This window comes from Truncatella angustata (genome assembly GCF_020726525.1).
Source record: "Truncatella angustata strain MPI-SDFR-AT-0073 chromosome Unknown BKA67scaffold_4, whole genome shotgun sequence".
Classification (NCBI taxonomy): domain Eukaryota; kingdom Fungi; phylum Ascomycota; class Sordariomycetes; order Amphisphaeriales; family Sporocadaceae; genus Truncatella; species Truncatella angustata.
This window is the reverse complement of record NW_025763384.1, coordinates 2,630,647-2,653,510: the sequence shown is the minus strand read 5'-3', so window position 1 is coordinate 2,653,510 and position 22,864 is coordinate 2,630,647. Positions and strand designations below refer to the sequence as shown.

Below are 22,864 nucleotides of genomic sequence, written 5' to 3'. Positions count from 1 at the left end.
AAAAAAAAGTTTCGGGACCCAATGGGTGGAATTGAATGTGCAAGCCCAGCTAAAAAGAGTAGAATAGGGACGCGACAGTTCTTACGCAATTCTTCGAGGTCCTTCTACCACTAAGCCAAAACGTGATCCTCATCTCGAGCCATCAGCACCATACAGCATACAGCATGGATGCAAAAGTTCGATCTCAATGGTTGCAGAGAGGATGGTTTCAAAGATTGTAGAGAAGAGTAAATTGTGAGTACGCAATTTCATTCATGGTAAAAGGCAATGGATGAGGTTGTATGTACATCGTTCTCTGAAGTTTCTGCCGTTTTTATGGTTTATGTATCCTTCGGTACGAAGCTACAGAACGCGCGCGCCAGATAAATATCTAGGATAAGGGAATAAGCAGAAAAGCGGGCAAGGCTTCACCCAGTTAAATCAACCCGATGGGCAGTGAACACAATGATTTGTGCGGTCATCTCAAGTCTTACAACCAATGGCAAGAACCATTTGCGTTTTGCTGATACCCGAGATATCCTTTTCATAGATTACGAACCAGATCGATGTGGCTTGTCATACCTATTCAGTACTGAGATCCAACATAATCCTGCAGTATAATGTTGAAATGCGTAGGTACGCTGACTCTTTGTTTACTGCTTTGCCTGATAGTCAAAATTCATCGTTATTGAGGATTATTTGATTCACGTAGTATTTGCTTGTGGCACGATGGTTGAGGAGCATGGAATCAGCCCATTACAACAACTAGACTACGTGCCAGCTCTAAGCTGATTATAAATGCTGGGACAAGGAGGTCGATGGCGACATGTGGGGGTGTGTTGACCAAATCGTTCCCCACTCTATACTCGCCCATGGGTATAAGAGCGCTTGCTCAATCACACCTTATACGAAACGATCAGCACGACCGTACACATTAACTATCTATAACTAAAAACGATCTGCGACGTAATCGGCTTTCAGAAAATGTCTACTGTTGTCACAAAAACATCGGCTCCTGCCGAGGACAACACCCAATATGATTTCGCCAACTTGAAGCCATACCAGCATCCACCCGAGACTACCGCAGACCTCCCCTGGTCCGAGCTGGTCACTTTGGACCTCTCAGACTACGAGCGTCCGGGCGGCAAGGAGCGGCTCGCTAAGCAGCTCGAGCACGCGGTGCACCACGTGGGGTTCTTCTACGTGAAGAACTTCGGGCTGCCGCAGGAGGTGGTGGACCAGCAGTTCACGCTGGCGCAGAGCTTCTTCGAGCTACCCGTGGCGGAGAAGGAGAAGTACGAGGTGCGGTATGCTGAGGCTGACTACAACGGCTGGCGGCGGCCGGGGCGGCGCCTGGACGCCAAGGCCTACAACAACATCGAGATGTACAACTTCGCCAAGTTCACCCCGGACTTCGAAGGCAAGTACGACCACCCGGCGCTGATCCGGGCGCATCTCTCCGAGATCGAGCACTTCCACCGCACGCTACACGGGAACGTGGTCTTGCCGCTGCTGCGCCTGTTCGCCATCATCCTCCAGCTGCCGGACGAGGACTACCTCGTCAGGCAGCACACGTACGAGAAGAAGAGCGAAGACCACTTCAGATACATGCTCTACCACCCGCGAACGGAGGAGCAGTGGGCCGAGAGCAAATACGGCGCAGCGGGCGGCCACACGGACTTGGGGACCGTCACGCTCCTGTTCCGGCAGCCGGTCGCGGGGCTTCAGATCCTAGGCGAGGACGGCAACTGGACGTGGGTCAAGGCGGAGCCGGGCACCATCACGGTCAACCTGGCCGACACAATCTCACACCTCACGGGCGGGTGGCTGAAGAGCTCGGTGCATCGTGTCTTCGCGCCGCCCGAGGACCAGCGCCAGTACAAGCGCACGGGGCTGCTCTACTTCGCCCGTCCGCACAACGATACGGTGCTGCTTCCGATCACGGACTCGCCTGTGTTGGAGCAGGCGGGGGTGAAACCTCGATTTGATAAAAATGTGACCATGGAAGAGTGGGTCAGGGCCAAACAGACATTACAGCTCAATCCAGAAATTGCTCGCAAGCGATGGGCTGAAAGGGGAGATGGGACTGTCGAGGTTCTCGCAGGTTTTAAAGACCAAAGGTATAAAGAGTAGAAGGATTAACGCATTGCGTCATACTCTCATAATTACAGGTACTTGGTTCAAGTAGTAACATAGTTGAATTGTAATGATACAAGCCTATCGTCCTTTGATAACTCAGGCATAACAACAAATCATGTCCAGGCGTAGTTCCATATCAGTGCATCCTGCTGATCTGTCCTAGCGGCAATGCGGGCACAGGATGATTTCCAACCCCAGTTACATATAGTCTTCGCCATTCTCAGATCAGTTGGTTGACGACCTGCTCAACGATCGCACCAGCAGCACCAGCTCCAACAACAATCCAAAGCCATTGGTTGGTCAGTACGGCAGCCTTGGGCCAGAATGAATTATGACTCTCCTTGAAACGCTGGAAGTCTTCGTGCTTCTCCAAGTGCGATTGTGAATATCGGCGGTGTTGATGAGCTTCCGTCTGTTTGGTGCCACCGACATAACGGAGAAACAAATAATTGGCGACACTGCCGAGAATCTCGATAGGAGCCAACAAGTCAGATCCGTAGAGAAGAAGTGGGAATGAGAAGTGCACGAGAGCATCTCCGAGATAATTTGGGTGGCGGACGAGTGACCAGACCCCCTCCTTGCAAACGGCGCGCTCATCATTGACGGTTTCCTTGTACGCAGCGAGCTGCGAGTCAGCAAGGATCTCAAGGGCAAGGCCGGCAGAGAACAGTCCCACAGCTGTGGCCTGCACAATTGGCTGATAGCCACTGAGTACTTTTCCCTGATGATGGAAAGGAGCGGTGAACGGAAGAGTGATAATGGTCTGGATCAAAGCCTCGGGAAGGAAGATGCTGAACAGCGCATGGTTCCAGAAGCCAGGGTCCTTCTTGACTTCATCGTAACGTGGATCATCAGTACCCTTACCAGACTGGCGGCGTCTGATAGAGCGACTGGAGATCCTAAAGAGCAAACGTCCGCCCCAAAGGGTGACGCCGGTCAGGAGGAGACGTTCTGGACGGGAGAGCAGGGACAGTGCTTGACCGAGCGTAAGACCTCGCTGCACCTTGCGTCCAACGGCTGACCACCATGCGTTGGCAATAGGTGCAGTGGGCCAAAGCCAATCCTTTGCTTCAACACTGTCGGTGGCGCGACCGATGCCATAAGCAACAAGAGCTAGAGGGACATGCAGAGAGATGCTCGGGAGGATGGTGTCTTTGAAGATGCCGACATCGAAGAGCTCGCGGTGCCAGCTCTGATGGTAGTGGGGCACCGAGTGGTTGTGACCAGGAAGCTTAGCATCAATGGCAGCCGCTGGGGATGGCGAGCCCGAGAGACGAGGTGCTGAAGCTGAAGCGTTGAACTGGACGGTGCGACCACCCAGGAAAGAGTTACGGTCTAGCTCTGGGTTGGACATTGTCTTTACTGAAGTATCAATTGGTGGCGTGAAGAAAAAGGTAGACCACTGATGGCTTTCAAATCAAAATGATCAAGAATCTGCTTGGAAATCCAAGAGCTCTGGTTGAGTTCACAAAGTGCGGGGATGGATGGGATGCGATGCGGGAGGAGTTAATAAGAGCTCGACATCCCGTCCTGCATTGGGGTGACATCAGGATCTCCAACTATGGTTGATTCGGCACGACAGGCGCGCATGGAGAACGCGGGGATCAGTTCGTGCCTGCGTAGAACTCAAAAGCTCGTGCGGGGTGATCATGGCCCTTGACATGCATCGTGCTGAGGCAGATCTTAGTGTACGTAGAGTGGCTAATTGCCCAAGGATCAGCCATGGAGTAGCATTGGAACTCATGAACCGGACAATCGGCATATGAAGCCAATCGTCTCGAGGGCTTCCGAAACGTGACTCTCCAGCTAATCAGAGTGAGGTGATGTTCTTCGAGACTGCCCGTCGCTGCCGAATATGATGAGTACAAAATGATTGGCGCCTAGCTCTGCTTGAGGTGATGCGTTCCTTCAACCTCGATACCATTGTCCGATCAGGATATTCCCTCAACCTCCTCCCGCTTGTTTCTACACACTGGACAACCGGCCGCAATCTTGTCTCTCAAGAGCCTCGCATGGGTAACCTTGCTGCCCACAAAACGACCTCCTCGAAGCCTGTCTTCGTCATCATTTCCATAATCTATAATGCTTTGGTCCGGCTTTTCATCCGGATGTAGATACTCTAGGAGATGGCTCACGTGGTAAACGTGGCTGCACGCAAATCCGACCAGGGTTTCTGTTTCCCACTCCGTGAAGGGCTCATGGCACTTAGCGCAGTGTCCCGGCTGTGGGGCACGGTGATCATGCTCCGGTTGTTGTACCTTGGCACCGCCGGAAACGGCATGCTCCGTTGCAGGATCCACAATCTCCGGGACTGTAGGTGTGGCTGTTCCACTCACAGTCCCCTTCCCTTTCGTGACAATGGTGGGCACTCCTTTGGTCTCAACATCGACGTGATCTGGAGCCTTGAACTGGATGTTGTATTTGATTCCTTTCCTCTGACCCATCCGCAGCATATTTTGTGCAGCTGCAACTTCAGAGCGCAGGACACGAGCTACACCAGACGAGATGCTGTACTGAATCTCATGCTCTTTCATGATGTGCTTCAGACCTTCTCTCAAGCCCGGAATTTCAAGTCCTTCTGGTATACGCCTCACCAGCGTGATGGGGTTGATGGCTGTACCAACTTCCTCGAGTAGTCCACGAATAAACCTCGGCTTATCCATACTGTAGTTTAAGAGATCCTCCCACAGACCAGGATCATCTTTTTCTTTGGCGAAGGCGATAGCTTGTGAGACGTCGCCAAGTCTGTCAATAATCAAATAGAGCGCCCGCTTCATCTCTCCGGTCACCGAGTACAAATGGACCAGCTCGGGAACGTAATTGCGGCTTTCGCATTCCTGCACTGCCTTCTCGAATGTGTAGCTAGATGATACCTTCAACAGATCCATCAGGAGGTCTCGGTCGCCAAACGTTGCGAACAGGTGCACTGCAAGATCAGCGAAGTCGTCTACAAGACAAACCGCCTCATCCGCCTGCTGCTCGCGATACACCCTCCAAAGGCCGCGCAAGTAGAAATACAGATAAAGATTCATATCCTTCTTCTCGAGCTGCCGGACGACGATTTCGGGTCTGATAAGACCACGCTGTGCCTCTTCGACAAGAAGCGTGATGGCCTCTGAGGTCGCCTCATCGATTTCAGCGTGGGTCATACGGTTCAGTTCTGCTTCGGGCACTCTAAGCGCGATGAAGCTTGGAACGTCATCCGTAACAGCATCAGCTAAGTGGTTTTCCCTTATCAGCCGCATAGCAGAGTCTGCGTCCTGAAGTTTGATGTAGCACTTCAAAGCTTCTCGATGCTTCCCATTGGCTTCATGCAGATGTGCAAGGGATTCCACCACGATCCGCCAATCCCGTCCCTTTTCGCCGTCATCAATGCTGTCTTCTCGAACATCGCGATACTTGAGCTGGTTCTCGAGCGCAGTACTGATGGTATGTATGTCAAAGAGATCGGTATCCCAGTGCTCGAGCAACTCCTTGAAACGAGGCTTGTCTGTCTGTATGTAGTGGCCAAGTAGTATCTCATACACTGTACCGGGAATGGGGGGCCGCAAAGGTTCAGATGGTACGAAGTTGACGATCTCATCGAACTTCTTTGCTCCAGCAAATGTGTAGACCCACTTCTCCCACCGTTCTGGAGTGTTCAAAACCTTAGCAGCAATCTGACCAGCTCTGTTCCACTCACCCGTCTCGACAAGCTCTTGAATCCACATCTCTCCAATCCGTCGCTTTTCTTGCTCGACGGAAAAGTTTTGAGATCGCACTTGAGACTCGGCAACGGAAATGTCATCATCGAACGGGTCATTGCTGCTTTGTTGCGACTTGCTAGGGGTCGACGGAGCAAGCTCAGAGGGTTTTTCAGGAGGCGACGCCATGATCTCGGGGTGGTCGTCTAGAAGAGCCCAGGCGACTTCGTATCGGTGATGCTCCAAAAGCCACGCCAAATGATCTCCTAGATCCCTCTTTGTGGCCAGGATGCAGTCATACGGACTGTGAATGAATATTTTCGCACCTGGCTTGACGAGGTTGGGATGCACTGTCTGGGATGGGGACTTTGAAGACATTCGTACACTACCCAACGTGCTTCCAACCTGCGTGCTGGATGTCCCATCATTACTATCCTTGTTACTTCTGATGCTCGCACCGGAGCTGAACAGGGATTTCGGATTGATAGTGGCATTCCACATGTCCGCGCCGAAGTTGGTCATGGCTTCTAACACGCCTCGCGATTCAACTACCGATGCCGCATTGTTGGCTGGCAGTACGCCGAGATGATAATCGTTTGAAGAAAGCCGCTCATAACGACTAACAGTCAAGCTATCCTTGTCGATTTCGGCTTGCGACACAAGATCAATTAGTCGTAGTTCCGGTGCCAGAGCATCCTGGCGGTGTTTCTTTCCACCCGGGGGCTCACTTCCGGCGGATGTTGTTGATAACTGCGACTTGTGCCCTTTTACATGCTTGATGTCGTCTTCGGTCTCGTCCTCCTCTTCTTCAGGCTTACAGTATGCTAAAACAAGAAGTAAATTCTGGGTATATAAGGAAATGCCGGAAATAATGCAGTCCATGCGTAGCCTGGTGACATTTAGCATGGCATTCAGGGCAGAGGAACAAAAATGCAACTTACTTCTTCGCGATCTCCGCTTTACCAATGGATTTCTCGCCTACGTTTCTTCCCACGCCGACGCCTCCTGGATGAACATGTATGATCCAGATCGTACCACCCCATCCGACAAGTAATCGCTCGTAGTTCTTTCCGCGCCTTGTAGTTTTCTTGACCGTCGCAGGTGAGGGCTCCGAGACGGGCTCAGGAGCTTTGCCATCCTCGTCCGTCTCAATTGCTTGTTCGTCGATCCACTCAGCTCGACCCTTCCACACACCAGCCATTTCCTCCCACTCATCGGTCTGTGGTCTGTCAATATGGCCGATGCGTTTCCAGGCATCTTCTGCATCAGCCGACTCGAGCTGTAACTTGGACCGCATTATTTTGATTCCATGTTCGTTGAGCCAGACAACGTACTTGCCAGACAAGGACCATTTAATGGTACTAATGATGCCTTCTCCGGAATGCAGTACCGTATCCTTGCCGGTGTTGGTGCCCAGACCCATGCTGCCGAGCCAGCCAGAAGCTGCTGCAGCGGCGGTGCCAATGGTGGTCGAGGTGCTTCGGCCCTGAGGGGGATTCACTGTGAGGATGAGGCTCCCGGCGGTTCCACCGGAAAGGTAAGTCCTGTCGTTTTTGTAGTCTGGCGACAGAGCAACAGCCTGAACAGGGCGAGCGAAGTTCCTCAAGGAGACATCTTTCATGTCCATGAGGGATTGTACGCAGACATTGCCATCCATGGAAGACGTGCCGACGTATATGTTATTTGAGGGTATGTTCGGCAGTGCATCGGGCTCGCGTGGTTTGCGCGGAGAGTCGGTGGCAGTCGGCTTCCGCGAATGCACAGATGAAGGCTTTTGGCTTGTGGACTGAGATACGGCTCTTGCGGCCACTGCTGACTGGAGAGAAGTGGGAGGCAATGGCGGTGGGAATGGGGATATCGACACGGTGGTTACTGAAGCTGAATGGGCGTGGTAGTTTCGCAAGGATTGAAAGGCTGGCAGTTGAACGACATGCTGGCATTCCACGGTTAGATGTTTGCTCGAAAAGAAGACGGGGTAGTGCAGCAGTAGCAGCTTACAATGTTGCCTCCGTGGGTGCCCATCAGCATCTTGTCGCCAGCGACGAGGAAAGCACTGGTCATATCGGCTCTATAGACGGAGTTCAAGTGCGAGGTGAGTCGTGCATACTTGAGCTTGGGCTCGTCTTCTTCATCATCTGACTCGTCATCGTCTCCAGAGTCATCTGCCTCTGCTATGTCCTCACCCTCGCCACTATCGTCGCTCTCCTCGGTTTCGCGAGGGACAGGAGCGTCGTGCTCTGGCCGAGGCTCGACCTTGACGAGCTCTGGGCTGGACTCGGACTCGGACTCAGACTGTGCTTCGGCATTTTCGTTGTGTGGATTGTCGCCCAAGTCGGGCGAGCCTGTGGTCATGATAGGCGAATGGACGGAGACACTTGCATGTTTGAGGCTGGCCAAACACTAATCGAAAGGCGAAGGCTGATGTGTTGTGGTTTGGCGACCTGGACTTGCCTCACCTCGTTTGCGCGGTGTCGAAGCGAAGCCGCGGCTGCAGGCTGGCAGGAGCTGCAGCTACGGGGGGGGCCTTCTGGGGGTGTCTGGGGGTGGTCTCCAACTCAAGCTACAAAGCACCTACGTCAGTAACCCTTGCCCGGCCTTGTCTTGCCTTCCCCCCTTCCAGACCGCTAGATTATACACTGGGCACCACTGGGCACTGACACGGTGCAATGCAGGTGTGTTGGACAAGCCAGTCACACAGTGTGCGGTGTCTCCGTAGGTTAGAAAGAGCACTCATGCTGGTTAGTCTAGACTGACCTTGATGAAATGATCCTTTGTTGAATTCTAGGCGGTCAACCAATGACGTCCAGTGGTGCCCCTCACTAACGCTAGAATTTAGCAAGTGCAAGTCGCGTTACGTTAACTGGCCGACGCAACGCGTTCAGTGTGGCAGTTGGATGTGTGGGAAACGGCGACCTTTTTCAAAGGCTATTCAGATGATTTCTCTGGATGCCTTGAAGTCCTCGAAACTTCCACAGTAGCTGCGTCAAGCATCCATGGATCCCCAATTGCCACCATGGCTGCGGTGACATCCCTAGGGCTGCACCAGCCGACAGCACTGCAATATGCCATCCAGGAGCAGCTCATCGACGAGCACGCCCCCAAACCCGAGTACACCTGGCACACTTTTGTGAGCCACGATGGAGACCACGTCGGCGAGGACGAGCTACTCGTCACCAAAGAGGCAGTCATCTGGTCTAGGGGCAACATATTTCGCAAATGTTTTGGCTTCAAGCTTGAGAAAGAGCCTGTAACCCAGGCATTGTTGACTTACTTCCCAACCTCGGACCAGTCGTCACACCACAGCCCACGGCATGGATCCCAGTCCAAGCTGTCCTTTGACCGTCGCATATTGTCCAAGGCTTTAGTCGTCTTCCTCAAAACCCAGGCTCATATTTACTTTCTAGACGGCACAAGCCATGTCGTCCACATGCCCTTTGAGGTCGAGTCCGCCTGCGCCGCCCCTCAGGGCGTTATAATACAGCGCAAACCGAGAAACGATGTCGGTTCTGCTTCCAGCCTCAAGTTCCCTCGAGTCCCGCCGAATTCCTTTATATCACCCCAGACATCCCCTGTGTCCATGCGAAACTCGCAACAGTCCACCTTCACCACCGACACACTCGGTAGACCCAAAGCCCTGCCCTTGAGACTCACTCATCAGGGTGAGAATATATGGGAAGTGCCCAACGAGAAGGAGGACTCGCACTGGCCTCGCCTAGTTTCGCTAACCGATCCTCTACTCGACATGGGCTTGGTTGTCACGCATGCCGACAAACCTGCAAAGCTGAAGAACAGGCGAGTCTCTAGCAAGCAGCCGTGCTTTCTCGACCGAGCAGAGGAGATACTCCACATCGAGGAAATCATGGTGGCTGAACCTACTATGCAAGAGCGCTCCGAGCCTTTGGTTCTGGCGATAACCATCAACAGAGAAAGCAGTATGTACACTGTCTGGAGATTCACCTATCTCAAACGGGAAGATCCCTTCCGGGCCCCTAAATCCACCAAGAAGACGGGAGACCGTCGCAGGAGCTCAATGCAGCCCGGCCTCCCAAGTGGTGTCGCTTCCCCTACCCAGCCAAGTTTCCAGGAGAGCTTCGGAGCTACTCTTCCCGGCAAACGGACTCGCAAGAGTGAGAAACAGGAAAAGGTAGCCAAAGCTCTCGAGAATCTTGAGTCGTCTCTTGGCCTCGATAAAGATGCCGCGGCGGGTCGACGCACTTCGCGCCGTGTAAGTTCCATGCTTGCTAGAGCAGATCTCTCTGCATCGCAGGACAGGACAGCCTTCGGCGACCAACCTCAGGTCGCCAACCACACGAGCGGCCGTCGAGAGACATCATATGGAAGTAACCGCGCACGAACTAGCGGTGTCTTCGCAGGGGCTAGTTTTGGCGGAACAGTAATGCAGAGCGCAAACACTCTTGGTAGCTTCTTAGAAGCCCCGGTGGACAACCTGCTCGAAGAGTTGCGCGCTGGTGGAGATTTTGAGGGCTTTCATAACATGGGACTTGATGATCATGATTTTGACGGCATGGCGCGGGAAATCATGTTCACCAAAGTCCATAGCGTGCCGGTAGATAACAGCAACGTCAGGTACTCGCTCTCTAGAGTACCCGCAAAGGAGCACTGTAAGGTCTTTTGCCTCACAGGATCCCCTTCTTTGGAGGACGTGCAAAATCGACGCCAGGTTCTTGTTGGCTTTCAAGATTCCATGGAAAAGCGACTCCAGTTGTTGACGCTCTATCTTCAGACGCCGGCGAAAACCTCGACCGCCGGTCCCGAATCAGTAAGCATCACTTTCGGGCAACTCTGGAAAGTGCAGAACGTCATTGATTGCTGCAAGCTAGTCGACAAAACTGTATCAACAATCCTCGTGCTGTCCGAGGGGGCAAACGGCACACGCGAACTTAGTCTACAGGCACCTTGGAGTGAGCTGACATCAGTGTCTCTGCCTTCTAAACTTTCACTCTCCAATGTGCGGAGCCTGGATGAACGCGGTGGCCTTGTGGATAGGGAGGTCGGTCTCCGACGAGCCATCACGCCTTCAGTGGGCGAACTAGCGGGCATACGACACCCAAAACTCAATGGAGTAGTCGATATTCTCGATGGCGAAACGCATCAGCTGCACCAAATACGCATTCAATTGCAACCAACCCGACCTCAAGTTGTCAAGATTTTCAATGTGCTTAGAGCAGTTTTGCCATCATCGATAGGTGACAGGCTATTAGCTGGTTGGTGGCATATCATGGTTTGGCTAGGTACGCAAACCCTCGATGTCGCGGACCCCGAATGGTCCGCTTTTGTGATCCAGCTGCTTGGAATATTCATGGCCCTCGGGACGAATGAGCTGGTGACTGCTGTCAGTGGTCCCATCGGCCATCGAAGGAACAGAAGTCTACTCAGATCCAGCAGTGGAGCTCAGGTCGACCTCAGCGATTGGGACGCAATGAATATCTTTGAGAAGCCCAATTCCACCGCCCACCCATACTGGATAGACAACCGGAGCTGGCAGTGGGCCGTTGAGGAAGAGGATGCTGCATCAAACATGTTTCATCCAAGCCAGGGCAGGCAAGATGATATGTCGTTCATGGTAGCTCATCTAAAGTATGCTCGATCTTTCAGAGCGTCAAGCTCTGGTGAATCAGCTTATGGTCCTAGTGGCTTTGCTCCGACTACAGAAGTAAACTCCGAATCGAAGCGATTAAGCTGTGCACAAGATATACTTATGGCGCTGCACTGGTTACTCGAAGAACAGAAGCTGGATATAAGTGCCTATCATTTGACACCACCCGGCTCGGTTGACCTTCGAATTCTTGTTCTACAGATCGTCAAGTGGCTTCACTGGACCCATTGGTCGACGGTATATGAGCTAGAATTGCCTTTCGGTCCTTCTGACGTCCACGACAGTCTTGCGAACGTGGTCATCCCAAAATCGGTCCCCGAGCCGCGTTTATGGAGTGTTCTTGAATGGATACAGGACTCATTAACACAGGCAGAATCAACAGCAAACTCTCTGCCTTATCAGATATCTGCACTGACAGTCGATATTCTTCCACAAACTAAGCTGTTTGAACGCTTTTTCGAAGCGCTCAAAACGCGACGTCAAGGACCTATAGAATTCGTTGAGGCGATGCATGACAGCGGTGTGACTCCTCACGTTTTAGAGTCTTTACCGGACACAATTCTTGTGCCACTGCGAGATGCCATTTCCCGATGTCAGGCGCGTCCGCCGCCCACTTGGTCTCGTAGCTTGCTCGAACTTGTCGATCGTGCCGATGTTGGCTCTGTGTTATTGCCCCTCGATGGCAGCCAACAGCACTGCTCCAGTCTTGCGGTATGTTTTCTCCAGACCCAAAACCGTCTCATCACTGACATTACACAGGCCTCCTCGCATCTCTCGTCATGGGACTTTAGTTCTCTGTGCCAGAATGTGATGGATTTCAATGATGCCCCTGCCGATGATACAGCCGAAAGCGACAAACAATCAGTCATTCGCGCTATCTTCAAGGAAGACCGACGTTTAGAAGAAACTAAACTCATGCTAAATACCACCAGACCAAGAGGTTTCCGCCTCGATCCTCAACCTGAATGGTCTGAACCTTTCTACCTCGAACAGCAAAAGGAGCATGTGACACGACTTGCCACCAACACGTTGTCTATTCCGGCTGGCCGTGGACTAATGAATTATGGCCTACGGTTTCCACTTCTTACTCAAAAATACCACATCAACGGTTTCGTGCTCAATTGTGTCGTCAAGCCTACCAACGTAACCGTTGGTGTAGACAAAAACCTTTTCACTGAAGACAAAATTGCCTGGGCGTTTTTCCACTCAGGTGTTGCTGCTGGTTTATCGATATCACGACAGGCAAAAGGTGTAGACACTTCCTGGATCTTATACAACAAGCCAGGACACGACCTCAACAACCGACACGCTGGATTCCTGCTTGCACTCGGTCTCAATGGCCATTTGAAAGGTTTGGCCAAATGGGTGGCCTTCAAATACTTGACACCAAAGCACACAATGACCTCTATCGGTCTTCTTCTTGGACTCGCTGCTTCATATATCGGCACGATGGATTCCTTGATCACCCGGTTGTTGTCTGTGCATGTTACTCGCATGCTACCGCGCGGCGCTGCAGAACTTAACCTGTCGCCCCTCACGCAGACGACCGGTATCATGGGCATTGGACTTTTATATTGCAATAGCCAGCACCGGCGAATGAGCGAAATCATGATGTCCGAAATAAAACACGTGGAAACCGAAGACGATGAGGAGCCGCTGCGCAGTGAGTGCTACCGGCTAGCCGCTGGCTTTGCTCTCGGATATATCAATCTGGGGAAAGGCACCGACCTCAAAGGCCTTCATGACATGCGGATTACCGAGCAATTGCTGACGCTGGCTTCATCCACGAAGAACACGGAACTTGTGCATGTTCTTGACCGATCAAGCGCTGCTGCCGTCATGGCTATAGCGCTCATTTACATGAAATCGGAGGACCACATCGTCGCTCGTAAAATCGACGTGCCTGATGCTGTGCTCCAGTTTGATTATATACGTCCCGACATCCTGCTTCTTCGCACTGTCGCTAAACACTTGATCCTGTGGTCCGAAATCAAGCCGACACATAACTGGATTCGAAAGAACCTACCGGCTAGATACCATTCGAGAGTAAATCCTCCAACGCAAAGCTTTGACGATTCGCACCGGGGACCATTGAACACCACGCACCTCCCATTCTTGACTATCCTTGCGGGTCTTTGTTGGGCGGTTGCGCTGCGACACGCGGGTTCTGGTGACACACGCGCTCGGGATCTTCTCCTCGTGTACTTACAACGTTTTTACGGCTATTGTCGCTCGGCGCCGGTGAAGGCGAACTTCGATGATCGCACTGTACATGTCACTGCAAGGATGTGTCTAGATGTTGTTGCATTGTCAGCTGCGACGGTCATGGCCGGGACTTGTGATTTGAAGGTGCTTCGAATCCTGCGATCTCTCCACGGACGAAACGACACCGAGACAACCTACGGCTCGCATATGGCTACACATATGGCAATAGGTGTCTTAGCCCTCGGGTGTGGAACTCAGACATTTAGCACATCTAATATGGCCATTGCGTCATTACTGGTGGCTTTCTATCCAGATTTCCCAGACCAAGTACAGGACAACAAAAGCCATTTGCAAGCGTTCAGACACTTCTGGGTCCTCGCTACTGATTCCCGCTGCTTGGTTACAAAGGACGTCTCCACGAACACCCCCATTAGTGTTTCAATCATCATCAAGTTCAAAGGCGGCAGACCTGAGGAAGTGCGAAACACGCCTTGCCTCTTGCCGCCCCTCGCAGATATCGTCAATGTGCGCACCAACAGTCCAGAGTTCTGGAATCTTGAAATGGATTTCTCTGGCCCCGCAGGTTCTGAAACAAGGCAGAAGTTCGAGAAGAACCAGGCGCTCTATCTTCGCAGGCGGCCAGCAGGCGGCGACCCTTTCTCTGCGACTATGCTCGCTTTGGGTCGCCAAGCTGTCTCAACGGCTGAGGACCAGCTTCAACCGTTGGAGTGGCTTTTTGACGCTGCATCAACCCTGAGACGATTAACGCATGCAGAGCGCGATATTACGCTAGACAGCGCTGTAGGCGGACCCGATGTCAGTCTCAGCAGGGGTAGCGCGGTCGACGCCAGACTGGTTCTTGAAGAAAGCTTGACGACCGGTAGGAGGGACGATTTAATTGGCCTAAAGGGTCTTTTCGAGTGGCTGGAATGGAAGGCAAAGAAAGTCGAGAAAGACAAGCAAGAGAAGACGGAGGGGACGGCCTGGAATAACGAGGGTTGGCTGAGAGAAAGCATCATCGAAGGTCTCAAGGGCAAGGTCTGGCTTGCAGCACGTGAGGACAATTAGACTTGTATGCATACAAAGCATGAGGCGTATGCCTGCAATAACGAGCTTATGAAGAGATGATGGTGCTCTGCACTCACCTTAACACCAAAACCCGGAACTCCTCTACTCTGTTTGAATCGCCCAGAAGTGATATAAGTGCCATTGCGAGAACGCATCATTCAAAATGTCCTGGATAAACATGCTTTATGGATGGTTTGCCACCGCCACTGATCAGAGTGTACCCCTAGATATCTATGGACCAGGTGGCTACCAATCATGACTAACAGAGGCTAATGGAGATAGCTTAGAGAGAGCGGTATTGGATCAAGTGGGCTGCGTCAGTGCTGTCGAGGATACCATGAGAGCTGGGAAGGGGAACAGGCCGCTGCCAAAATGGAAGAATCATAAACGCCGAGTTGTTCCGATCTTTAACGAATAGTGTTGTTTTCAAGCATTTGATGTAAGCGAAACTATACTTTTGACCCATTCGTATCGGGAACGCAGACTTTCGGCAGGCGGCATCCGCCAACCTCTTCATCTTCGGACAAGAGGCGTGCTCAAACCGTGCCTTAGCTGCATTCGAGTTGGTTATTAAATTGCTGCAGTTCCCGGGGGTATAGTATGCCCACGGCAAGCAAGTTCGAGACGGTGTAGATCCTGGTGTAAGTGCGCGGTCCGCCCACCCACCCCCAGCTGCACTGATACGCTGCACCCCGAAAAATGCAAACTAAGCTACTGTTGGTATAGGAGTTGATAACGTTTGGAGATTGGGTAGATAAGGCCCCCCCCCCCGGCCAATGAGTATAGCTATACGCATACTATTAAGACAAGGCCCTCCCCCTCACTTCTGGGAAATTCAAGGAGGTTTGTACTGACGAGGCTGTATTCGAAGTCATACGATCAAGACACAAACTCTAGCAATGGCGTCCGAAAAGAAAACACCAGTCAGCGTCGGCGAAGATACCATACAGCCAAGTGGCGCGTGGTCTTCCAATGATATTCTCGAAGGCGAGCTCAAGAAAGGTGGCGAGGCGAATGAGGTCTTCAAGCAGACCGAGGATGGTGTGAATTTTCGTACCGTGAGCTGGCAGCGCGCAACGGTCATCTTCTTCAAGATCAACTTCGCCATGAGCATTCTCGCTGTTCCCGGCGCACTGGGGACTCTCGGAGCTGTGGGGGGCTCCTTGTCGATCGTCGGGTGGGAAGCTCTTAATACTTGTGAGGACTTCATTCATGTGCCTGTCACTGATTCTCGTTGACTGTCGTATACTGATCGTCATGAAAAGACACGGCACTGCTACTCGGGGATTTCCGCAACCGTCATCCCGAATGCCACAGTACGTCTCGACATCTGAATTTTGTGAACTTGCTCGAGCAGCGAGCTGACGAAGTGTTTAGCCCTCGCCGATGCATGCGCGATCCTCTGGGGGCCGGTCGGCCGAGAAGTATGCGGCATCGCCATTCTTCTCGCCCAGATCCTCGTGACGGCCGCTGGGATTGTCTCAACGGATACGGCCTTCAATGCACTTTCCAACCACGGGGCTTGCACAGTAGTCTTCGCGTTCGTCTCGGCGGCCTTGATCACCCTATTCTCATCCATCCGGACCTTCTCTAAGCTGGGTTGGCTTACATGGTGAGTGCCTTCTCTCGAAACTGCACCTTCATGCCGCAGAACACATTTCTAGAAGAAGAACAAACCCCGATCTGAACATCGAAACAGGGCCGGCTCTATTACATTCTTCATAGCCGTCTTCATCTTCGCCGTCGCCGTAACACAACAGGACCGGCCGGCAGCCGCCCCCCAGACCGGAGACTTTGACTTGGGCTACACAGCGCTTGCCTACCCGACCTTCGCAGCCGGCATGACGGCATCAGCCAATCTCTTCCTCTTCGGCTCGGGGGCCTCCATGTACCTGCCGGTGATGGCGGAGATGCGGCGGCCGCAGGACTACCGCAAGGCGTGCTACGTGAACGGGGCGCTCGTGGGCGCCTGCTACCTGACCTTCAGCCTGCTGATCTACGGGTACTGCGGGTCGTGGATCACGACGCCGGCGTTCGGGAGCGCGGGGCCCCTGTTCAAGAAGATCAGCTACGGCGTCGCCCTGCCGGGGCTCGTCGTCGGCAACGGCATCTACCAGCACGTCGCCGCCAAGTACCTCTTCGTGCGGGTGCTGCGCACCTCGCGCCACCTGCAGGCCGACACCCTCGTGCACTGGGCCGCGTGGCTGGGCATCAACCTCGTGCTCGGCGCGCTGGCGTTCGTCATCAGCCAGGCCGTGCCGATTCTGAACTATCTCCTCGGGCTCGCGGGGAGCCTGTTCTTTGCGCCGTTTGCGCTCATCCTGCCCGTCCTGTTCTGGATGCATGATTTCAGGTGGTCCGGGGCGCTGTCGGGGAGGGACAAGGCGCTCTGGGGGCTGCACTCGCTGATCGTGGCGATCGGCTCGTTCTTGGTCGTTGGCGGGACGTAAGTATTCAACCAGCGATTTCTTACCTTAGCGCATCAGTGGCTGACATGAGTTTATCAGATATGGCGTGGCTCTGTCCATCCAGCAGGCTTTCGCCAGTGATCTGATATCCAAGGTATTCGATTGTGCGGACAATTCAGGTACTGTCTCGTAGATGGAGAATATTGCATGGATTACTTTGTGACCGTTGTGTTGTCTTATTTCTGCATGACGAGCTACGATAGCGTATGAGATATCATTGCCTCAGCCAAAACGGCTTTAAGATAATAGTAATGGCATTTTCATCTATAACTCCTCCTGTTCCAAACGCCTCCCAATGCTACCATGAGCCCAATGACGATGTTGAAAAATGCAATGTTCTTACAGAAGCATATGAGTCTGCTCCAGGCTCTAATCTCCATCAAGGATGCGTCGGCCAGGCGTCGTCAATAAGCCGAGGAATATTCCGCCTAAGAACCTTAGGAAACAGCTCTACCAAGAGCTTCGCCAACTTCCTTCTCTCCAATGCTGCTAGGCTTGCGCCGCGTAATTTGTAACGGATAGCCTGCCTCTCTCAACTTGTCATCGTCTACTCCGCCGAACAGGCCGACCACGTTCATTCCGGGGCCGCTAAAGAGCATGTTGATCAATGTGGCCAGGTGGTAAGGTCGACAGATCGATGAGTCGAACCCGGTGTCCACGATGCGTTGTTGAAGACCTGAGACAGCATAGGAGGGCACCAACGCCACGATGACCGACCGCCGCACAGGCGCCGGGGCAGAGCGGGCCTGGCTCGGCGACGCTGACGCCTGCACGAAGGCGTCCCATGACTCTTCCTCAAAGTCACGGATCCGTCTTGTCGCCTCGAACCCATCCATGATGGGCATGACCAAGTCTGCGGTAGCATTAGCCAAGGCCCACCCAAGACGTGTGGCACAGCGAGTTCCGAGGCTTGTGTCTGCTCACCCATTAGAATGCAGCGGAACCTCTCTGGCTCTCGCTTGTAAATCTCCACAGCCTCCCGGCCGTTTTCGGCCAGTTCATATGGCTGTCCCCATCTTTCACAAATCTTACTGAATATCTGTAAACAGGGAGTAGTCGATCGGTCAGCGGTGTGTACCTTGTGCCCCGAAACAGAAACCATGTCAAGACACACACATACCTTGCGATCCACTGGGTTATCGTTCACGATGAGAAGTGTAAAAGCCCCGTTAAACCCCGCCCTCTTCAGACGAGATGGGAGTGTGCGCCCTGCGGTTTTCTGTGACGGCGATGGTGTACTAGAGATGGGCGCTGGTTCCGTGGTGATTACACGATCCAGGTAGAGTGACCCGCGTGGTACCGGAATTGCCACGGAGGAGAAGCCGGTGGGTGGTATGAGCCCTAGGGCGGCTAAGGCGCCGGAGCCGAGGGGTGCTAGAGGTGTGTGCCGCGTGCCAATGCCCGCCATTTCAGTGGCAGCATTGAAGGTTTTCTACTCTGCTACCGGTGAGAGCAGCGCGTTGAGAGCATGGTGATCTGAGCTAGGCTTAGGAAAGAAATCAGGCAGGTTGGGTGGTGGAAATGGGAATGAAAGTTTCGAAAAATGTGGATGGTGTTCTTGAAGTAACGAAGCAAATGCAGGGTCCATGATGGATCTTCATTAAGCCTCTCCTTCAACGGTTAGGCGGGGCGGCCGATCTGTACGTCATGTCACCACCAAAAACCCAGCAGGTTCGTAAATAATCCCGGACGAGTGTGCGGCGGCATGTTCTAGAGCGGAAATTTTGAGACACGAGAGAGGTACCAAACGCATCAGCTTGCGGGAGAACGGAAAAGAAAATCCCATCAGCCCAGGAAAATTCACTGTCATGTCATTAGTCTCGAAGCAAAATGCTACTTATCCATACAAGTCATGTAAGTCTCAAGTCTAACCGCCTATTGGTTTTAGCCGATTCCGGACACCTATAACGCCGCGCATGCACCGTTCTCACTTTGAGCGAACCGATCTATCAGAAGGTATACTGATTTCCGTGCCCCTTTGCCTGCCCATCCTATCGGGCCACAGCCGCGCTCAAAACCTGTGTTCTGAAGAAAGCACCCTTGGTTCTCTCAATCACCTGCTGGTAAACACTGCTGGGTGGATGGTTCATGACGACGGTGCCCTCCTTGTAGTCAATCTTGGCGTCCACTCTGGTGTCACGGATCAAGTTGACAATCCACTTCTCTCCCTCGTCCTGGCCAAGGCCCAAGCGTGCGCTCAAATCCTTGATGTCGATACGTGCGTGGATTTTGCAGTAGCTCTCGGAGATGAGGTGACGAGCGGCATCGACGAATTGCTCGGTTGTGGAGATGAGGAAGAAGTCTTCCTTGAGGATCTCCTCGGCAAGCGAGAGCTGACGCTGGGCCTCCTCGAAATCGAAGTCGATGTACAGGGCACGGACGAAGTCGGTGACAGGGTCCGTGTACTCGTAAGCCTCTTGCTTGACGATGCGCACAATGTCCTTGAGCTGCTTCTGGTACTGGCCCGAGTTCCTAGTGCGGCCACGGCCGGTGATGACGGTGGCGGTCAGGTATCTCAGAACCCAAGGGCAGCTGGTCTGAATGGTGTTGATGAAGGGAGGGCTGAAGAAGAGGTCCAGGAGGGTGTCGCGGCTGGCGTCGTCGTTGAAAAGGGGGAAGAGCGCCCAGTGAATGAGCCACGTCCTGTTGTTGAGCTGGGCGAGAGGGTTGTTGAAGAGCTTGCCATCGATGGACTCCTTGACCTTGTTGATCTCCTCGACGGCGTCCTTCCAGTTGGTGGTGAGGATTTCGGATGCAAGCTTTCCCCACGTGGCTGCGGCCACCTTGTCGTTGTCTGTGGAGAGAACACGGAACTGGTAGAGCAGCTCAGAGGCAGCGGCGTAGTTGCCACAGCTGTACTGGAAGTTGCCGAAATCGTAGAGAGCATTCACGCTGTCGACTGTGACCTATTGCGATGCGTGTGTTAGCATGTGGGGCGCTGTAAATGGACATGTTGTGAAATGACATACACCGTGATCCTTCTTCAAGAAGTCCAAGTTGGCAACCTTGTCGCTGCGCAGGTTGTTGACGACGTCCTCCTCGCCCAAGAGTTCGGTGATCTTGCTCGTCTCGTCCTCGAACTGCTCGAGGCGCGCGAGGACCTTCTGGCGCTTCTCCTCGAACTCGGCGGGGGGCTGTTCGGAACCATCAAGCTCCATCTTCAAGCTGCCGATGAAATCGATCATGTTGGTGGTCTTGAGCAGCTCATACTTGGCTCGGGTGAACTCGAGGGCCTTGGCATCATCGTCTTCGGGGACCTGGTTGTTGGCGAACTCGAGGAGAGGGAAGATGAGGTGTCGGTCGAGGTGAGCGACCAACTTGGGCATCAAATCGTATTCAGCCATGATGACGGTATTGCTGGGCGGGGTTGAGGTGATGCTGGACGTCGAGAAGGTTGGTGATACTTTTTGTCCAGTCGCAGGCAAACCCAAACCAAAATCAATTCGTTTCGATGGCGGGGCAGTCACCGAATTTGCACACAAATCCCACCAGAGTCAGTGAAGGGGGCGGGTTGTGGACTAGGCAAACGAAATGCCCGCGGTTTTGCCGTAGGCGTAGGGGATGGATAGAGCCAACTGCTGGCTGGCAGAGCTAACGTTAGACCAGCTAACCTTCAGACCTAGTTACAGTAGCTAGGTTAGGGACCATGTACAGTACGGATTCGTACACGCGCATGTAGCAGCCTACGGTTAGGCCACTAGTAGCAGCAAGGCCGCCAACCGCAGTCAGGCGAGGGATCGGGACCCGGAGAATTAGTGGCCCGGATCCCTTCAATTCCAGATGCAATCCGTGGTATCCAAAAGTCTCGAGCTTGCATCGCCAAACGGCAGCATCACAGCATCACAGCACTGCAGCACTGCAGCACTCCAGCATTTGTTCTTGATCTCCTGGGAACGAGCAGGCCATATTCACAATGTTTTCGAGGACTCTGAGGCCGCTGAGGACGGCCGCCGCGCCACGAACGCTATCTCCATTCCGCTCCAACGTCCCCATACTGGCCCGAAGCTTAGTCACAGAGTCTGCGCCGCCAGTCGCAACATCACAACCCATCGCACAAGCACAACCGACGAGTCCAGCCCAGAAACTGCCATACTATGTTGGGCGCAACCGCATGAACAATATTTCCGTGTACGAGAGGAGGGACCGCGGCGGTAGCTTGAAGAAGACATTGGTCAAGAAAGGAGAGGGAAACCTACAGGCTCTGAAGTTCGACATTGCAGAGGCTCTAGGGCTCACAGAGAAGGATGTCAAGGTGAACAACACAACGAACCACATTGAAATCAAGGTACGTTCATGCATAAGACTGCACAATGAAATCTCACCGTATATTCTGGCCAGTGCTGACAGCCTCGTAGGGTCATAGGCGAGAGGATGTTGTACAGTTCTTGAGGAACATGGGTTTCTGAGATGGCCCAGATGCCAGAGGAAACATTTCGAGATTCACCAACATGTAATTCGACAATTGTATACTATGTAACCTTGAACGGAGAGGTCACAGAGCGCCCAGACGGTGCCGATACCCTCAGATCAGTCGAGTCACTCGCGATCCAGAAAGTGCACCTTGATTCGAGGATGCGCCTTGTACCAAAAACCACAAAGAAAAAGAAAAACCACAAGAAACACAAGCTTCGAGAGCGCTTGGACATTCCATGACCCAATCTTGTCGCATGTGCAATCATCACCATCACCATGCATGCAACCCTGTGACATGGAGTCACATTGCAAAATCAGTTGCTCCTCCCCCTAGACCGGATGATTTCACCTGGGGGCTCTTCCGCTTACTCCCTAGCTTACCTGCACATAAAAGCGTTCCCAATTTTTTGGGAAAACAAATATGCAACCGTCATTATGGAAGCTAGACCACACTGCTTCGTCACTTGGCGTCCTGGAATCTGACCTCAGCACAGTCACCCATCCCTACTCTCATCGATGCCATCGCGCCATTATAGCTAGCAGGATGCGCTTAAATATGTTCCTTGGCCCCCGACTTAACTGGACTGTGCCATTGCGATTCGTTGTAGAACGGGGATGGGATATATGGATCTGCTATGGTAAGATGCCAATCCGCCGTGTCGGGAATGCTTTGGCGCCGGTACATTTGCCCTGGCCAGTTGTACTCTAGATCCAGTACGCATATTGAGCAGTGTGGTTGTAACAAACAGTCTCCATATCGATATTTCGTCAGCTCTAGCCCCCAGAATGACAGGAATGAGGCACACGGCGCAGCAGATAACGTGCAACAGCCCAAGATTTTGTTTGCACTTAATCACGGAAGGGGGCCGTTTTACCAGGACGGCCCGCTATTTTTGGACTTTCTAGACAACAAACCGGAATGTTGTGTTGGCACAACGTTCTTGTCAATGCAAGTTTCGCATGGGCTGATGCCACTCATATATTACATGCATTATTATGGCGCGACTGTAATTCGCCCGTTGCAATACCATGCGAAAATCCCTTGCTTCTTTGGAACACCACCCAACAACATTGGTGTTACCCGAGAACGATAAGGAAGGCACCGCTCACGGGTGCTTACGGCCACTGCTTGACTTTTTTTCTCATTTTTATTTATTTTTTCCATGGCATACACTCAAGAAACTCTCATTTATTCTTTGCTGGAAATCCTCTCCTTTCATTTTTCTTAAACTTATCTTCTACAAAAAGAATTCCAGCAGTTCCTTCGAAGATCATCCCCATTTAGCAACAGC

The 22,864-nt window shown here is 52.8% G+C and overlaps 10 protein-coding genes across 10 annotated transcripts; 5 read left to right on the top strand and 5 right to left on the bottom strand.

Moving 5' to 3' along the window:
- The first annotated feature begins 671 nt into the window (after positions 1-671).
- On the top strand, positions 672-2,225 carry BKA67DRAFT_281774 (putative oxidoreductase). The gene has a single exon (XM_046095954.1). It carries the CDS (start codon positions 964-966, stop codon positions 2,110-2,112), a length of 1,149 nt encoding a protein of 382 aa, XP_045958802.1. The 5' UTR covers positions 672-963; the 3' UTR covers positions 2,113-2,225.
- Positions 2,226-3,761, bottom strand: BKA67DRAFT_281805 (uncharacterized protein). Its single transcript, XM_046095955.1, has one exon. The coding sequence runs from the start codon at positions 3,470-3,472 to the stop codon at positions 2,339-2,341; it is 1,134 nt and encodes a 377-aa protein (XP_045958801.1). The 5' UTR covers positions 3,473-3,761; the 3' UTR covers positions 2,226-2,338.
- BKA67DRAFT_281772 (uncharacterized protein) lies at positions 3,569-3,964 on the bottom strand. The gene has a single exon (XM_046095953.1). The coding sequence runs from the start codon at positions 3,878-3,880 to the stop codon at positions 3,665-3,667; it is 216 nt and encodes a 71-aa protein (XP_045958800.1). The 5' UTR covers positions 3,881-3,964; the 3' UTR covers positions 3,569-3,664.
- Positions 3,965-8,291, bottom strand: BKA67DRAFT_281771 (WD domain-containing protein). The gene is made up of 3 exons (XM_046095952.1): positions 7,800-8,291; positions 6,743-7,734; positions 3,965-6,690 (listed from the first exon to the last, which is right to left on the bottom strand). Exons 1-3 carry the CDS (start codon positions 8,151-8,153, stop codon positions 4,050-4,052), a joined length of 3,987 nt encoding a protein of 1,328 aa, XP_045958799.1. The 5' UTR covers positions 8,154-8,291; the 3' UTR covers positions 3,965-4,049.
- Positions 8,292-8,596: 305 nt separating this feature from the next.
- Positions 8,597-14,786, top strand: BKA67DRAFT_623725 (uncharacterized protein). Its single transcript, XM_046105511.1, has 2 exons — positions 8,597-12,129; positions 12,178-14,786. The coding sequence occupies exons 1-2, from the start codon at positions 8,815-8,817 to the stop codon at positions 14,689-14,691; spliced, it is 5,829 nt and encodes a 1,942-aa protein (XP_045958798.1). The 5' UTR covers positions 8,597-8,814; the 3' UTR covers positions 14,692-14,786.
- An 804-nt stretch (positions 14,787-15,590) lies between these two features.
- BKA67DRAFT_677055 (transmembrane amino acid transporter protein-domain-containing protein) lies at positions 15,591-17,719 on the top strand (the record flags this gene model as incomplete). The annotated part of the gene is made up of 5 exons (XM_046108817.1): positions 15,591-15,888; positions 15,957-16,007; positions 16,069-16,303; positions 16,391-17,137; positions 17,199-17,719. 5 exons carry the CDS (start codon positions 15,591-15,593, stop codon positions 17,290-17,292), a joined length of 1,425 nt encoding a protein of 474 aa, XP_045958797.1. The 3' UTR covers positions 17,293-17,719.
- Positions 17,597-18,567, bottom strand: BKA67DRAFT_658818 (CheY-like superfamily; the record flags this gene model as incomplete). Its single annotated transcript, XM_046107346.1, has 3 exons — positions 17,597-18,012; positions 18,084-18,198; positions 18,280-18,567. 3 exons carry the CDS (start codon positions 18,565-18,567, stop codon positions 17,597-17,599), a joined length of 819 nt encoding a protein of 272 aa, XP_045958796.1.
- A 356-nt stretch (positions 18,568-18,923) lies between these two features.
- BKA67DRAFT_281704 (eukaryotic translation initiation factor 3 subunit 6) lies at positions 18,924-20,910 on the bottom strand. Its single transcript, XM_046095950.1, has 2 exons — positions 20,129-20,910; positions 18,924-20,065 (listed from the first exon to the last, which is right to left on the bottom strand). Exons 1-2 carry the CDS (start codon positions 20,501-20,503, stop codon positions 19,151-19,153), a joined length of 1,290 nt encoding a protein of 429 aa, XP_045958795.1. The 5' UTR covers positions 20,504-20,910; the 3' UTR covers positions 18,924-19,150.
- BKA67DRAFT_565412 (uncharacterized protein) lies at positions 20,889-21,535 on the top strand. Its single transcript, XM_046102811.1, has one exon. It carries the CDS (start codon positions 21,073-21,075, stop codon positions 21,520-21,522), a length of 450 nt encoding a protein of 149 aa, XP_045958794.1. The 5' UTR covers positions 20,889-21,072; the 3' UTR covers positions 21,523-21,535.
- Positions 21,536-21,722: 187 nt separating this feature from the next.
- On the top strand, positions 21,723-22,113 carry BKA67DRAFT_281712 (uncharacterized protein). The gene has a single exon (XM_046095951.1). It carries the CDS (start codon positions 21,809-21,811, stop codon positions 22,016-22,018), a length of 210 nt encoding a protein of 69 aa, XP_045958793.1. The 5' UTR covers positions 21,723-21,808; the 3' UTR covers positions 22,019-22,113.
- The last annotated feature ends 751 nt before the right edge of the window (positions 22,114-22,864 follow it).

Excerpts from the sequence above, each read along its gene's own strand:
- BKA67DRAFT_565412 (XM_046102811.1), top strand. The coding sequence starts at position 21,073 with ATGTTTTCGAGGACTCTGAGGCCGCTGAGGACGGCCGCCGCGCCACGA.
- BKA67DRAFT_281704 (XM_046095950.1), bottom strand. The coding sequence starts at position 20,503 with ATGGCTGAATACGATTTGATGCCCAAGTTGGTCGCTCACCTCGACCGA. Across the intron at positions 20,066-20,128 it reads TCTTGAAGAAGGATCACGGT|GTCACAGTCGACAGCGTGAA; the intron begins GTATGTCATTTC and ends GCATCGCAATAG.
- BKA67DRAFT_623725 (XM_046105511.1), top strand. The coding sequence starts at position 8,815 with ATGGCTGCGGTGACATCCCTAGGGCTGCACCAGCCGACAGCACTGCAA. Across the intron at positions 12,130-12,177 it reads AGCACTGCTCCAGTCTTGCG|GCCTCCTCGCATCTCTCGTC; the intron begins GTATGTTTTCTC and ends GACATTACACAG.
- BKA67DRAFT_281771 (XM_046095952.1), bottom strand. The coding sequence starts at position 8,153 with ATGACCACAGGCTCGCCCGACTTGGGCGACAATCCACACAACGAAAAT. Across the intron at positions 7,735-7,799 it reads GCACCCACGGAGGCAACATT|CATGTCGTTCAACTGCCAGC; the intron begins GTAAGCTGCTAC and ends GTGGAATGCCAG. Across the intron at positions 6,691-6,742 it reads AAAGCGGAGATCGCGAAGAA|GCTACGCATGGACTGCATTA; the intron begins GTAAGTTGCATT and ends AAATGTCACCAG.
- BKA67DRAFT_281774 (XM_046095954.1), top strand. The coding sequence starts at position 964 with ATGTCTACTGTTGTCACAAAAACATCGGCTCCTGCCGAGGACAACACC.
- BKA67DRAFT_281712 (XM_046095951.1), top strand. The coding sequence starts at position 21,809 with ATGACCCAATCTTGTCGCATGTGCAATCATCACCATCACCATGCATGC.
- BKA67DRAFT_281772 (XM_046095953.1), bottom strand. The coding sequence starts at position 3,880 with ATGCCGATTGTCCGGTTCATGAGTTCCAATGCTACTCCATGGCTGATC.
- BKA67DRAFT_281805 (XM_046095955.1), bottom strand. The coding sequence starts at position 3,472 with ATGTCCAACCCAGAGCTAGACCGTAACTCTTTCCTGGGTGGTCGCACC.